Source organism: Geotrypetes seraphini, chromosome 6 (assembly GCF_902459505.1).
Source record: "Geotrypetes seraphini chromosome 6, aGeoSer1.1, whole genome shotgun sequence".
In the NCBI taxonomy this organism is placed as follows: Eukaryota; Metazoa; Chordata; class Amphibia; order Gymnophiona; family Dermophiidae; genus Geotrypetes; species Geotrypetes seraphini.
Window position 1 is genome coordinate 70,517,655 of NC_047089.1, and position 15,755 is coordinate 70,533,409.

Sequence of the window (15,755 nt, forward strand, 5' to 3'; positions counted from 1 at the left end):
CAGTTTTGAGTACTTTGTTGTCTTTTTCCTCTGCCTTCTGCTCCATCACATGAAGTCATCCAGCCATGAGGAAGCACTAATATGCTGCTGTACTGGTGAACACCTGGTACAAGTACTTTATTTATTCACTTTTCTATACCTTTCTCCCAGGGGAGCTCAGAACAATACTCAAGTATTTATCCCTGTCTGTCCTGGCAAGCTCACAATCTGTCTAATGTACCTGGGGAAGTCTGACAAAGATGGCAAAATAAGAGTTTACAAAGCATGGTAAAAATGTAATATGAGAAAACCTGGTATGGTGAGCATAGTTCAGCAAAACAATAGTATGATAAACATAGTATTACAAAGCATGGCTAACATGACTAGCAAAAATGGTTAGGCAACAAGCATGCATGATGAAACATAGCATGGAAGACAAGGAATGGCAACATTGTATGGGAATTGAAGCGGTCTACGTGATTGGCAGCTGGATTGAAAAAGCACAAGATAAATAGTAGTTTACTTTTGGGTTTTTCTTTGTGCTAGCTTTTTCTGCTATATACGCAGGACCCATTTTTAAAATTTGAATTGACTCCATTTTTCCCGGGGTTGGTGAGGAGGAATTCTACACAATGAACTGTAAAATGTAGCAGGTGGAGGGGGTTTTTTAATGGCCAATGACCGTCTGCTTAAAGTATATGATAATAGTATCACTCCCCAGTCACTGCTGTGACTTTAACTGGGCCTTTCTATCCACCTGTTTGAGTGATTTATTTATATTGTGTGGGATTTCTGCCTACCATTTCCTCAAAGTGAGTAGATTTTGTGGTTACTTTATAACATTGTGTGGTAACTAGGGTGCGAGAGATTGTAGCAGGGCTAACATAGTACGGCAACAAAGTATGGCAAATATGGTGTATAGTTGGATAAGGATGATGAACAGCATGACAGAGTGTGGTAGAACATTGGATGACAAAACATGACATGGTCAGACATAGAATGAAGCACATCAGTGTTTGATACTTGAGGCAGTGTGAGCCCTTTTATCAGAAGTTCCATGGATTATGGATCGGTGCATTCTCATAGAGGGTCATGGGAAGAGGTGAGTTTTTATTGCCTTCCTGAAGTTCAGTGGACCTTCTAACAATCTTATGCAGGCAGGTAGTTTGTTCCAGAGGCGCAGTAGGTTGTGCATCTTTAAAGAGAGAGCAGTAGTAGCAAAAGAAAAGCAAATGAGGGGGGAGGGAAATGTCTGTTAATAGATGATTAAGTCGGCTCCTGAATTGACCCTACAATGTTATAATAATCCATAGAACTTAACCTTTGAGCCTTTCTCCCATTCCATGTTTATGAGAAAAATGTTTAGTGATTTAAGGCCTGAGTGAGCAGAAAAAGATTTAGATGTCATAGTTAAATGAATCAGAAAAAATACAAAAAGGACAAGAGTATGAAAATATCAATCAATCAAATAAACAAAACAATACTCTCTTATGTACGTATTCAACCTTGTCAAGTGTACAGAAAAAGTGGAGAAAAAAGGCCTCAGTGTTCACAGTAAGTACAGCGTCAGTATCTTTGAGACAAACTTGTTTTTTCTTGTTGCATAGGATTTTTTGGACCCCAGTTCATTTGCAAAAGTTAGACAGTTCTAAATCTAATAGATGCTGGCACTGTTATATTGATATAGGGACTTTGGATCATCTGTTGTTTTATTGTACTTTGATACTTAATTTTTGGAAGTCGATATGGGGCCAAATTAATGTTGTACTTGGGTCATCGATACCATTGACTTATGAAGCCATAATTTGTGGTACTTTACTACATGTTAAACCTTCTTTGGATAGTTATAAAAGCCGGCTTTTCTTAATAACGATGGGAATAGCAATGCAGATGATTACCGTATTTTCATGCATATAACGCGCGCGTTATACACGATTTTACAAACCGTGCATAACCATGCGCGTTATACGTGTGAGCGCATTTTACAAATTTTTTTTAACATTCTGATCCGGCATTCCCCCTGCGAACCGGCATCCTCCCCCCCCACTCGGGTCACCCCCCCTCTCCTGCGATCCTACATCCCCCCCCAGCACCGCAAATACAACTCTTACCCGATTGGGCACCGGCACCAGCACCAATGCACAGCATGTGCCAGTGCCAGTGCCCGAAGATCCTCCCTCGTTGGTTTGGCTGGGCTGGGCCGGGCGGTGCGAAAGAGATCTTCCTTCTTCCTCTGCCGGGCTGGACTAGGCTTTGAGCATTTGCGCATGCTCAAAGCCTTCTGGTCTCGCTCTCTCCGAGATGGGGGGGGGGGAGGATGCCGGTTCGCAGGGGGAATGCCGGATCAGATTATCTCGGATCAGAGGGGGAGGGGGGGTGACGCGAGCGGGGGGGAGGATGCCGGTTCGGAGTAGGCGGGAGGAGGTTTTAGCATGCGCGGTATACGCGTGTGCGCGCTATATTAACATTTTATTACATAAATTTGTGTTCCCCGTGCGCTATACCCGTGTGTGCATTTTACACGGGTGCGCGTTATCTACGTGAAAATACGGTACACGCAATTGGAAGAGTTATGATCGACTTAATTATACTTTTTGGTGGGCGAACTTATGTTGCAGTTACAAATATGAAAGAATGAATGCTGAATTTTTGGGATATAGTAATGCATTTAGAAGGGTGTGGAGCCCGTTGACATCATTTGTTTAATCACATTAGTTGTCATGTACCTTTTCTTTTTAGTTAATTTCCTTACCATCCAGGGTGGGAAGGCATCATTATTTCTTGTATTTAGTTTATTGAAATTCTATATGTGGTTATACTTTTATGGATGAATGGGAGGAAGGGGGGTGTAGAAAATGATTGTTTTCAGAATGTTTGTATATTTAAAGTGCTTTTCCTGATTCATTTATGTTTAAAATTTTTGCAATGCAGTTAATATTTGAAAATTAATAAAGATTTTATTAAAAAGTATATTATTTTAGTAGATGCTTTGCTCCATTGTTGGTGCCAATATTTATGAGTCAAAAATGGGGGTCTCAGTTATATTCACAACTTCCCCCGACTGTGTGCAATTCTGGTTGCCGTATCTCAAAAAACATAGTAAATGATGGAGGTAAAGACCTGAACGGTCCAGTCTGCCCATTAGCTATTCTCAATAAAAATACATGATTAAATTAACTTATCTATTCTTTGATATTTCTGGGCCATAGACTAAAGGCTACCTGGTATTGTCCTAGATTCCAACTGCTGGAGTTGCCATCTAAGCTCACTCCAGCCTATCCAGCCATCCCATTGTTTGCAGGATATCTATTGTAAAGTCTGACCAGTAACTTCCTCATGTTCCAAGTTAGTGGAGTTCCCACTGATGCCATCCCCAGCCCATCCTACACCAAATCACCATATATGGGACACAAACTGTATAAGTCCATCCAATACCGGCCTTAGTTCTTTAATTTATACCATTTGTTTTCTAATTAGAGATCATCTGTGTTTATCCCAAGCTTTTTTGAATTCCATCACTGTTTTCCTCTCCACCATCTCCCTTGGGAGGGCATTCCAGGCATCCACCACCCTCTCCATGAAAAAGAATTTCCTAACATTACTCCTAAGTTTTCCTCCCTGCAACCTCAAGTTATGCCCTCTAGTTTTACCATTTTCCCTTTTCTGGAAAAGATTTATTTCTGTATTAATACCTTTCAAGTATTTAAATGTCTGTATCATATCTCACCTGTCCCTCCTCTCCTCTAGAGTATACATGTTTAGGTCTTCCAGTCTCTTCTCATACTTTTTTGGGTTCAGACCCCTTATCATTTTTGTCATCTTCCTCTGGACGGCTTCAAAACTGAACACAATATACTCCCAAGTGACCTATGCAGGGGCATCAACACCTCCCTGCTTCTACTTGTTATTCCTCTTTCTATACAGCCTAGCATCTTTCTGGCTACAGCCACTGCCTTATCACACTGTTTAGATGCCTTATCACAATCACCCCAAGGTCTCTCTCTACATCTGTGCTTATCACCTCCCAGCACATATGGTTCTCTTGGATTTCTACACCCCAAATGCATCAGCTCCCAGGATATTTACAGCAGCAAACAAATTTGAGTAGTTTCAAGAAAATGTTGAAGAAAAATCTTTTCTGTAAGTTGAAATATGGGATTTGATTTAAAGTTTTTTAATGTGAGGAACTGGTAGCCTCTGTAATTTTACAAGGCTTTATGTTATTATGTTTTATTGATGTTTTATCTGTTGTAATGTATGTGATTTTGTTTATGCATGTATTTCATTGTGACCCACCTTGGGAAAAGTGGGGTATAAATAAATACAAATACTGTGCACTTCTTCATATTGAAATTCAGTTGCCAGATATTAGACTATTCTAACTTTTGCAGATCCTTCTTCATGTTTTCCACTCCCTCCAGGGTGTGTGCTCTGTTACAAATCTTGGTATCATCCACAAAAAGGTTAACTTTACCTTCTATTTTTCCAGTAACCGAAGTGAGGATTACCAGCTTGTACTTGAATGTCTCCTTACTTTTGTAAACCGCATACATCTTTACTGTTTTGCGGTATAGAAGAAGGCTTTTATGATATGTTATGTAGTTTCCCACTTCATCTCTGCAACCATTTTTGTGAAGAGGGACCACATCCACTCTTCTGTAGTTCCGCGGAACCTCTCCCATCTCTAAAGATTTATTGAACAACTTTTTAAGAGGATCCACCAGAACCTCTCGTAGCTCCCTCAATATGCTGGGATGGATCCCATCTGATCCCATAGCTTTGTCCACCTTCAATTTTTCAAGTTGTTCATAAACACTTTCTTCTGTGAACGGTGCGGTATCTACTCCATTCTCAGATGTAACTTTGCTAACCAATTGAGGTCCTTCTCCAGGTTTTACTTCCATGAACATCAAACAGAAGTATTTGTTTAGCATGTTTACTTTTTCCTCATCACTCTTCACATAGTGATTCATATCTTCTTTCAGTCTCGTAATTCCATTTTTGTCTTCCTCCTTCCTCCTTTCCTGCCTTCCTCCTGTCAGCTGTCAACTGCTAGACTGCCACATGGACTGGATGTTCTTTGACTGGTCAATTTTCATAACTATGACAAAGGAAAACCTTTATCGGAAAGCTATAAGTTGGCATGTGAGTCAGCAATAGTGGTATGGGATAGAGCCAGGATGCCGACAGAACGCACAGACTCTTGCGTTAGGAAGTTGAAGAAACTACATGAATAAAACTGTTGCAAACAAGGCGCTCACAGCCATTTCTAGACATCTATGGTACCTGAAAAAATTGTCTCCCTTTTTTATATTTCTAGCCATTTACTCTTCAGCTTGCGCTTTCGCCAGACGTATCTCTCTTGACTTCTTTCAGTTTCATCTGATATTCCTTTCCGTACTCCTCTTTTAAAAAAAAATATTTTATGAATGCCAACTCCGTCACTAGTTTGGAGAACCACTTCGGTTTCCTTTTTCTCTTGTTTATTTTCCTCACATAAAGATCAGTAGCTTTTTTTAATTGCACCTTTCAACTTGGACCACTGTTTTTCCACTTCCCTTATGCCTTATGTTTTCATATCAAATCAGCTCTTTCTTCAGGTATTGCCCCATTCTACTTAAGTCTGCACATTTGAAATCCAGGGCTTTGAGGTTTGTGTGGCCATCCTCCACTTTGGTTGTTATATCAAACCAAACCATATGAAGATCGCTACTTCCCAGGTGGGCCCCCACTTGGTCATTAGAGATACTTTCCCCATTTGTGAGCACCAGATCCAGTATCGCTTTTTCCCTTGTCGGTTCTGTCACCATTTGTCTGAGCAGAGCTCCTTGAAGGGCATCCACTTTCTCTCTCTACTTCTTTCTAATTCCGCAAACAGAATTTTCCAATCAGCACCCACCAGGTTGAAATCCCCCTGCAACAGTACCTCTCCTTTCTTCCCCAGCTTTTGGATATCTGCAACAAGATCTTCATTAGTTTGCTGCTCTTGAGTCAGAAGTCTGTAGACAACACCCACGTAGATAGAAGTTCCATCTTCTCTTTTCAAAGCTATCCATATTGCTGCTTCTTTTCCCCAGACCCCCCTGCATTTCAGTTGCTTGGATATCAGTCTTTATATAGAGAGATACTCAGCCACCCTTTCGACTATCTTTGTCCTTCCTAAAAAGATTATAGCCTGGTATATTTGCATCCCATCCATGGGAATCACGAACCAGGTCTCTGTGATTGCTGCAATATCCAAGTCTGCCTCTAACATTAGGGCTTGCAGATCATGATTTTTGTTGCCTAGACTGTGAGCATTTGTGGTCATTGCTTTCCAGCTACTTTGTTGTGGCAATTTCATTTCTTGTCTAGTTTGTTTAGCCTCACTGCCTGTTTATTTATTTTAGTATTTACCGTATTTTTTGCTCCATAAGATGCACTTTTCCCCCCCAAAAAAGTGGTTAGAAAAAAGGGTGCGTCCTATGGAGCGAATACCCAAATCCCCCCCCCCCCCCGTTACCTTGCAGGACCGCCCCTCGCCCGCTGCTGCTGGTTACTCACTGTCGCCAAAAGTAGAAGATGTCGGGGGTAAAGCTTCTGGGCCGGCGGCGTGCTATCGCTACACCCGCCTGGCCCTTCCCAGCAGTTCCTTCCATTCCGGGTGCCGCACTGCTGAGCCAGGAGTCTGCCTTCCCCCCCTGCTGCTGCTGCTGCTTCATCGACATGTCCTCACAGTAGCGGGAGGTAATTAAATCCAGCAGGTGGGCAGGCAGGCTTGGCGGGGGGGGGGGGGGGGGGGGCGGAAGAGGACAAAGGCTGGAAGGCAGTGAGGAGAACAGGAGGGAGGGAGGAAGGGACAATTGTTGGGTCTGAGGAAAGAAATCACCAGACAACCGGGGCTGTCTATATTTTGCACTGTATTTGTCTATTTTTCTATAGATGTTACTGCGGTGACATTACATATTTTAAAAAGTCATCTGCCTTGACATCTGTGCCCTGTCCCTGCCCACCCTATGCCTGTCCCTGCCTACCACTAGACCACCAGAGGGGGGACAGGGTATAGAGCCTGGCTGGGAAGGGGGACAGGGTGCAGAGCCTGGCAAGGAGTGTGGGATTGGGTTCAGAGCCTGGCAGGGAGAGTTTGGTTCAGAATTTTTTTTCCTTATTTTCCTCCTCTAATTCTAGGGTGCGTCTTATGGAGCGAAAAATACCTAAGTGGTTTACATTCAGGTACTCAAGCATTTTTCCCTATCTGTCCTGATGGGCTCACACTCTATCTAATGTACCTGGGGCAATGGGGGGGGGGGGAGATTAAGTAATTTGCCCAGGGTCACAAGGAGCAGCATGGGATTTGAACCCACAACCTCAGGGTGTTGTAGCTCTAACCACTGTGCCACAGACTCCCAATATTGTGTACATTGCTATCTTTACTACTGTCACAGCTTGACCTTTGCTGAGGGTGGCCACTGTAAGTGTCCTGCATACATATGCCACCCCCACTTTCTAGTTTAAATGTCTAGAAGCATATTGCCTGAATTTCTCAGCAAGGATTCTTTTACCTGTCAAAGTAAGATGCAGTCCATCATTAGAATAGTCTCTGGTTTTTCCTTGTATTTCCCCATCTTCCTATGTACCTAAAGCCTTCTTGATGACACCAGGCTCTGAGCAACCTATTGAAGATCTCAATATTTAGTACGCTTTCCTCTCCTTTTCCATATGTAGGTAATACTTCTGAAAATGCAGCAGTCTTTACAAAAGGCTTTAATCCTTCCCCAAGTTCCTGAAAAGCTTTCTGCACTGCAAGTGGGGTATTGCTGGCTAAGTCATTTGAAGGACAAGAAGCTACATTGCACTGATGGGCTACATATTACTACAGCAGGAAAAAGAAACCTTGCAGAGAAATTTAGACAATATGTTTCTAGGCATTTAAACTAGAAGGTGGGGGTGGTGTATGTATGAAGTACAATTAAAGAGACCACCCCCGGCAAAAGAAAAGATGTGATAGTAGTAAAGATTGCAACATAAACAACTCATTTCTTAGTATTGCAACGGAAAGTGAAACGAAGCAAAAATCCATACGAAAAAGGAGATTACCCCTGAAAAATAGCTGGAAAGCAGTGACCACAAATGCTTGCAGTCTAAGCAACAAAGTTGATGATATGCAAGCCCTGATGTTAGAGGTAGATCTAGATATTGTCGCTATCATAGAATCATGGTTCAGTGAATCACATGGATGGGATGCAAACAAACCAGGATATAATCTTTTTAGGAAGGACAGAGATGGTCAAAAAGGTCGATGAGTAACTCTATGTAAAGATCAATATCCAGCGACCGAAATTCAAGGGACCTGAGGAGAGGAAGAAGCGATATGGATTGCTCTGAAAAGAGAAGATGGAACTTCTATCTACGTGGGTGTAGTCTACAGACCTCCAACTCAATCGCAGCAAATTGATAAGGATCTGATTGTGGATATCCAAAAGTTTGGAAGGAAAGAGGAGATTCTGCTGTTGGGAGATTTCAACCTGCGGACTGGAATGTTCCGTTTGTGGAATCGGAAAGAAGTAGGGAGATTGTGGATGCCTTTCAAGAGGCTCTGCTCAGACAAATGGTGACGGAACTCACAAGGGGTATTGGATCTGGTCCTCACAAATGGAGAGAGTATCTCTAATGTTTGAGTGGGTGCTCACCTGGGAAGTAGCGATCATCAAACGTTTTGGTTTGATATAACGGCAAAAGTGGAGAGCAGCCGCAAGATACTTAAAGTCCTAGATTTCAAACGTACTTTAATGCAATGGGAGAGTACCTGAAGAAAAAGCTGTTAGGATGGGAGGACATAAGAGAAGTGGAAAGACAGTGGTCTATGCTGAAAGAAGCGATAAAAATGGCTACGGACCTTTATGTGAAGAAAATCAATAAAAACAAGAGAAAAAGGAAGCCGATATGGTTCTCCAAACTAGTGGCGGAGAAAATAAAGGTGAAAGAGTTGGCGTTCATGAAATATAAAAAAAACCCAAGAAGAGGAGTGCAGAAAGGACTACAGGGTAAAACTGAAAGAAGCCAAGAGAGAGATACATCTGGCAAAAGCACAGGCGGAAGAACAAATGGCTAAAAATGTAAAAAAGGGAGACAAAAATTTTTTTCAGATATATTAGTGAAAGGAGAAAGATGAAAAATGGAATTGCTAAAGTAAAAGATGCTGGGAACCGATATGTGGAGAGTGATGAGGAAAAAGCAAATGTGCTAAACAAATACTTCTGTTCTGTGTTCACAGAAGAAAATCCTGGAGAAGGAACAAGATTGTCTAGCAAAGTTACACAAGAAAATGGAGTAGATTCTGCGCCGTTCACAGAGGAGAGTGTTTATGAGCAACTTGAAAAACTGAAGGTGGACAAAGCGATGGGACCAGATGGGGTCCATCCCAGGATACTAAGGGAGCTCAGAGAGGTTCTGGCGAGTCCTATTAAAGACTTGTTCAACAAATCTCTGGAGACGGGAGTGATTCCTGGGGATTGGAGGAGAGCGGATGTGGTCTCTAATCACAAAAGTGGTCACAGAGATGAAGCAGGAAACTACAGGCCAGTGAGCCTCACTTCAGTTGTTGGAAAAATAATGGAAGTGCTGCTGAAAGAAAGGATAGGGTACTTCCTTGAATCTAATGGGTTACAGGATCCAAGGCAATATGACTTTACAAAAGGTAAATCGTGCCAAACGAACCTGATTGAATTTTTTGATTGGGTGACCAGAGAGCTGGATCGAGGACATATGCTAGATGTAATTTACTTAAATTTCAGCAAAGCATTTGATACAGTTCCTCATAGGAGGCTGTTGAACAAACTTGAAGGGCTGAAGTGGTGAACTGGGTTAGAAACTGGCTGTCGGACAGACGCCAGAGGTTGGTGGTTAATGGAAGTCGCTTGGAGGAAGGAAAGGTGAGTAGTGGAGTCCCTCAGGGTTCGGTGCTGGGGCCAATCCTGTTCAATATGTTTGTGAGTGACATTGGTGAAGGGTTAGAAGGAATACCAAGATGATACCAGATGATACCAAGATTTGTAACAGAGTAGACACCGAAGAGGGAGTGGAAAATATGAAAAAGGATCAGCAAAAGTTAAAGGAATGGTCTAATGCCTGGCAACTAAAATTCAATGCAAAGAAATGTAGAGTAATGCATTTGGGGATTAATAATCAGAAGGAACTGTATATGCTGGGAGGTGAGAAGCTGATATGCACGGACGGGGAGAGGGACCTTGGGGTGATAGTGTCCGAAGATCTAAAGGCGATAAACAGTGTGACAAGGCGGTGGCTGCTGCCAGAAGGATGCTGGGCTGTATAAAGAGTGGCATAGCCAGTAGAAGGAAGAAGGTGTTGATGCCCCTGTACAGGTCATTGGTAAGGCCCCACTTGGAGTATTGTGTTCAGTTTTGGAGACCATATCTGGCGAAGGATGTAAGAAGACTTGAAGCGGTCCAGAGGGCAATAAAAATGATAGGAGGCTTGCGCCAGAAGATGTATGAGGAGCGACTGGAAGCCCTGAATATGTATACTCTAGAGCAAGGGTGTCCAACCTGCGGCCCCGTGAAGGATTTTGTGTGGCCCCGGTCGAGGGCGATGCAGTGTTTTCCTCTGCTGCCCCTGGGTGTTTACCATCTTGCCGGCTCCCTCCTCTGTCTTGCTGTAGCGTTTGCGCATTTGTGCGGCCCCAGAAACATTTTTTTTCAGCCAATGCGGCCCAGGGAAGCCAAAAGGTTGGACACCCCTGCCCTAGAGGAAAGAAGAGGCAGGGGAGATATGATTCAGACGTTCAAATACTTGAAGGGTATTAACGTAGAACAAAATCTTTTCCAGAGAAAGGAAAATGGTAAAACCAATGGACATAATTTGAGGTTGAAGGGTGGTAGATTCAAAGGCAATGTTAGGAAATTCTACTTTACGGAGAGGGTGGTGAATGCCTGGAATGCGCTCCCGAGAGAGGTTGTGGAGAGGAAAACGGTGACTGAGTTCAAAGAAGCGTGGGATGAACACAGAGGATCTAGAATCAGAAAATAATATTAAAAATTGAACTAAGACCAGTACTGGGCAGACTTGCACGGTCTGTGTCTGTATATGGCCATTTGGGGGAGGGCTTCAACGGCTGAGAGGGTTTAGATGGGCTGGAGTAGGTTTTAATTGAGATTTAGGCAGTTGGAACCCAAGCACAGTACCTGGTAGAGCTTTGGATTCTTGCCCAGAAATAGCTAAGAAGAAATTTTATTTTTTTTTTCAAAATCTTTATTATTTTCAAAACTTCAAGTTTTAAGTTTATTAATTTTTAATATACCGACCATCAACAAGTATCTAGCCGGTTTACAATAAAAGTTAAAATCAAGGTAGAATTATATTTATAGATTATAAAATTGATAGAAGAGAAAGAGTAAAGGGAAGAGTGAACATTAAAGACATTTGACAATAACAGACATAAAAGTGAGGTTAACAAAGAGGGAAGGGGAAAAGTTACATTAAAGTGGTGAAGAAAAAAAAACAAAAAAAAAACAGTTTTGAATGTGAGAGGGAGGGGGAGGGAAGGAACAGAGGGAAGGGGGGCGCTTCATTAAAGCGGTTAGGTGAATGGTGGAAAAAAAAAAAAACCACATTTAAATTGAATCAGGTTGGGCAGACTGGATGGACCATTCAGGTCTGTATCTGCCGTCATCTACTATGTTACTCTGTTCCCAAGTGGCTAACAAGATCATATTTAGAATTCTTAGATTCCTCTCTAATTATAGATATATGAAATTACAAAAAGGTACAGAGAATGGTGACAAAAATTATAAAAGAAATGGGACAACTTTCCTAAGTATGAAGAGAGGCTAAAATGACTAGCTCTTCACCTTGGAGAAGAGAGGGCTCGGGGGCGATATGATAGAGATATATAGAATACTGAGTGGAAAGGGTAGATGTGAATCGCTTGTTTACTCTTTCCAAAAATACTAGGACTAAGGGCATGCAATGAAGCTACTAAGTAGTAGATTTAAAACCAACCAAAAAAAATACTACTTCACTTAATGTGTACTTAATGTCTGGAATTCATTGTGGAGAATGAGGTGAAATCAGCTTAGCAGGGGTTTTTTTTTTTTGTTTAAGTTTGACTAATTTCGTAAAACAAGTCCATAAGCCATTATTGAAATGGCTTGGGGAAGTCCACTGCTTATTCCTAGGATAAGTAGCATAAAATCTGTTTTACTCCTTTGAATCTTATCAGGTACTTGTGACCTGGGTTGGCCAATATTAGAAACAGGATACTGAACTTCATGGACCTTCAGTCTGTCCCAGTATGGCAAGTCTTATGTTCTTATGTCCAGACCCATTGTAGGCCTTCCTTAAGTCCTACTGGTCCAGTGGTGAGCCAGGGCAAGAGTGATCCCCTTATGGTTCTACCCTGTGCAGTCTTGCTATTCAAAATGACTGATGCGAGTTCCCACAGTAATTTGCGAGACTGCTGTAAGGTTGGTTTATATTTGAGTCAACCTTTCTTCTCTCTTTTTTAGGGGGTAAAAGGTTACCTCATTTATATTTGAATGGATTTATATTTGAGTATATACAGTACATTTAGGGGTATATAATGTGCATTGGAACTATTACACAGCTTGATAACTACCCCTCTTATTTGCACTACCCACTGAAGCATATTGATCCATTTCATACAGAGGAAAATAAAACTGGTGTTCAGATATGCAAGTGTGAATCTTTAGGAAAAAAATTTGCTGTATTCATCAGGGCAGGATTTACTGTGGGTACTCTTACAAAACACTTTCAATAAAAGTTTATTCTTTATTTGAGCAGAGACCCAGGGCCCTGATATGGCGAATGTTTTATGGCTTTTACTGCATGGTCTGTGCATGCATATACCTTGATGCATAGAATAGTTTCCCGGTAGAGGTGATGGAGACAAAGATTGAGTTTGAATTCAAGAAAATGTGGGACAGGCACGTGGGATCTCTTAGGTGGAGGAGGAGATAGTGGATGCTGCAGATTGGCAGAATGGATGAATGCTTTCCAGAACATGGGGCTGCATGCTTATGGCTTAATGCTCTGAGGAAAAAGAATAACAGCTTGCAAAGTTGATCATAAAGTGTGATTTTCCTTTACCATAAGTGTTACTAATCTGTGGTACTGGTTACTTACATTTAGTGACTTTAATGGTAAATTAAACTGTGGTATAATGTGAGATTTTATGGTAACTTAGGGGGGAAGTGATCAACATGAGATACCGTTAAAATAGGTTGTTATCTTAGCACAGGGTCTCATTGCACTGTGCTAAAATAGCATGACTTATGATAAAATAAGTCCACAAAATGTCCCACAAAGAATAACAATGACAAACAAGCAAAGCTTTTTCCTTTGCATCCCATTCGTATGCCCTCTTTGTTCCCACTTTGCTTGTTTGACGTTGATAAAATAACCCATCTTAACAGTAGCCCATGTTGATAACTTTCCCTCTAAGTGTTTTCTTATATACTAACACATGCAAGAATATTGTCGAAGACATAAACAGCTGCCAAAAAAAAACTGTCTCAGGATTTGAAAATCTAAAGATGTTGAAATGTATTTAAAGCCCTGGATGTGATGTGATTTCAATAGAACTGTTTTAATTATTTGCATATGTGTTGTCATTTTGACAGGACGATACACACCTCAGGGCAAGTTCCAGTGGTTGTTTCTCCCGGGAACCAACAGCTGCACACTGTAACACTCCAGACTGTGCCTCTTAGAACAGTCATAGCAAGCACGGACCCAGCCTCGTCAGCAGCAGCTCAGAAATTTATTCTACAAGCCATTCCATCTCCTCAGCCCATGACAGTGCTGAAAGAGAATACAATGCTGCAGTCTCCAAAGCCCATCTCGCCAACATCATCTATGGTCCTGAGTCCCACTCAAGTTCAGCAGGTTTTCACTAGTAATGTGCAAACCATATGTAATGGAACAGTTAGTGTGCCTTCATCCCCAACGTTTAGTGCTGCCACACCTGTGGTCACCTTTTCGCCCAGCAATACACAGCTAGTTGCTCATCCATCTGGCACAGTGATCACGTCAGTAATAAAAGCGCCAGAATCTAAACACTCTGTCATACATGAGGCCGGGCAGCTGGAGCAGCCAGAGGGTGCAGATGACAATGCAGCGCTCAATTTCCAGCAGCCTTGTGTGTTGGTGGTATCTAGCCCAAATGGATTTCCATCACCAGTGGAAATTAAGCAAGAAAGTGATCCATGAGAACTGCTGAAATTAACCCAAAAATAGTATATATGATTATTTTTACAAAATGTGATAGGGCCTTCCTCAGTTTTGTTGATGGGATACTGCTTTGGGGATTATGACCTACCTGTATCATATTCTTTTTTTTTTTTTTGTAAATGTAATTTTAGAATAGGTTTTGAATTTTTAGATCAATCAGCAAGAATCATTCTGGAATTGAATTGCAATCAGCAGGCCTGAAGGAGCATGCATGGTGTGCTGTGAGGATGCTCAAAGTCATCTGATGGTAATTCCTCTTGAAGCACATTCTGCTCTCTCTAGTGTATATTTACTGCTGCACTGCTCTGTGTCTCGGCTTTTCCAGTAAATAGAGAACAAAAACCACTTCCTTTCTGAACACTTTGTTTTGTTTGCTGAACTGTGTACATATATGTGTTTTTACTTCTCTTGAGTTCTGATCTATTATGACTTTCAACTAATATTATTGTACAGCTGTCAGCAACGGTCATTGCTGCCCCAGCTGGATTATAGAAATTTGTGGGTATCCAAAGTAAATAGTATAAAGAAAAGCACTCCTGTGTGCAAGCAGTACACATGTAACTAAAGGCAAATTAGATGTTTATGAATACAGTGGACTTGTTTATTGCAGATAATTATATATATACAGGTGTATTTCTTGTTTATGAATAAATGGATATAACTATACCTAGTGTGCCTTCAATTTCAGAGTACTCTAAGAAAAATGAATGCTATCATGAAGCTGGTATTCGGAGTTTAGTCTAATAGCTTTTCACTAAAATGGTCATGTGTAAATATTGTACATTATTTGAAAAGGTAAATACAAGATATCAAAATAATTTCTATATCATATACATGATAAAAAATTAGTTTTTATAGAAGCAAAAAGGATCAGTTTGTTTAGAAGTCCAAGGTTATACTATATGCATTCATATTATTACAGAGTGAATTTGTATTTAAGAGAAATTTTTAAACTGTTAAAACTATTTTCAAACCTTTTTGTATTTTTAATTGGTTTATTATATAAAAAAATCATGTGAGCAGAAAAGCAAAATCAGTTTTCTCAATGTTCATATGTACTGATTAAAAAAATATTGAATCAAATCCTGTTTGCAAACTTCATTTATTACTTAATTCTGACTCCTAAGCCCAACATAGGGGTCCTGTTACCCTTCTTAATTGTCTTTACTATGAAACAGATGATAATGTGGTTTATAATGCAATCCTGAGGGATTGCCTTTTTTAATGTAGAACTGTTTTGTTCACTCCAAATTCTGTTACCTTGCTGCTAATCTGCACAAGTGGCATGTCCAAGCCTCTATGTTCAAATGGTCTCTGAAGACCAGTATATGTGCTAAGTCATTTTTTAGTTCCTAACAGATAAACAATTCTTTGAGTTGTCCGAGCTCCTTGAAGTCTCTATGAATCATTTATCTATTTACCATGGTAAAGTAGACCATTTAACAATTATTTAAAATGTAAATGGCAATAAGAGGGAGGCTGATAAGTACAAGCGTAATCAGTCTGACCTCAGTTGAGGATTAATTAGT

General features: G+C 41.0%; 1 protein-coding gene across 7 annotated transcripts in view; it reads left to right on the forward strand.

Annotated features, from left to right (window-relative positions):
* Positions 1-15,309, forward strand: part of ELF1 (E74 like ETS transcription factor 1) — a 242,524-nt gene extending 227,215 nt beyond the window's left edge. For 5 of the 7 annotated variants that reach the window (XM_033950621.1, XM_033950620.1, XM_033950623.1 and 2 more), the window contains one exon: positions 13,617-14,205. In XM_033950621.1, the coding sequence (XP_033806512.1) occupies positions 13,617-14,205 (589 nt within the window). Of the gene's footprint in view, positions 1-13,616 lie in introns of all 7 variants that reach the window. The other 2 variants (XM_033950626.1, XM_033950627.1) reach the window with 1 other exon arrangement.
* The last annotated feature ends 446 nt before the right edge of the window (positions 15,310-15,755 follow it).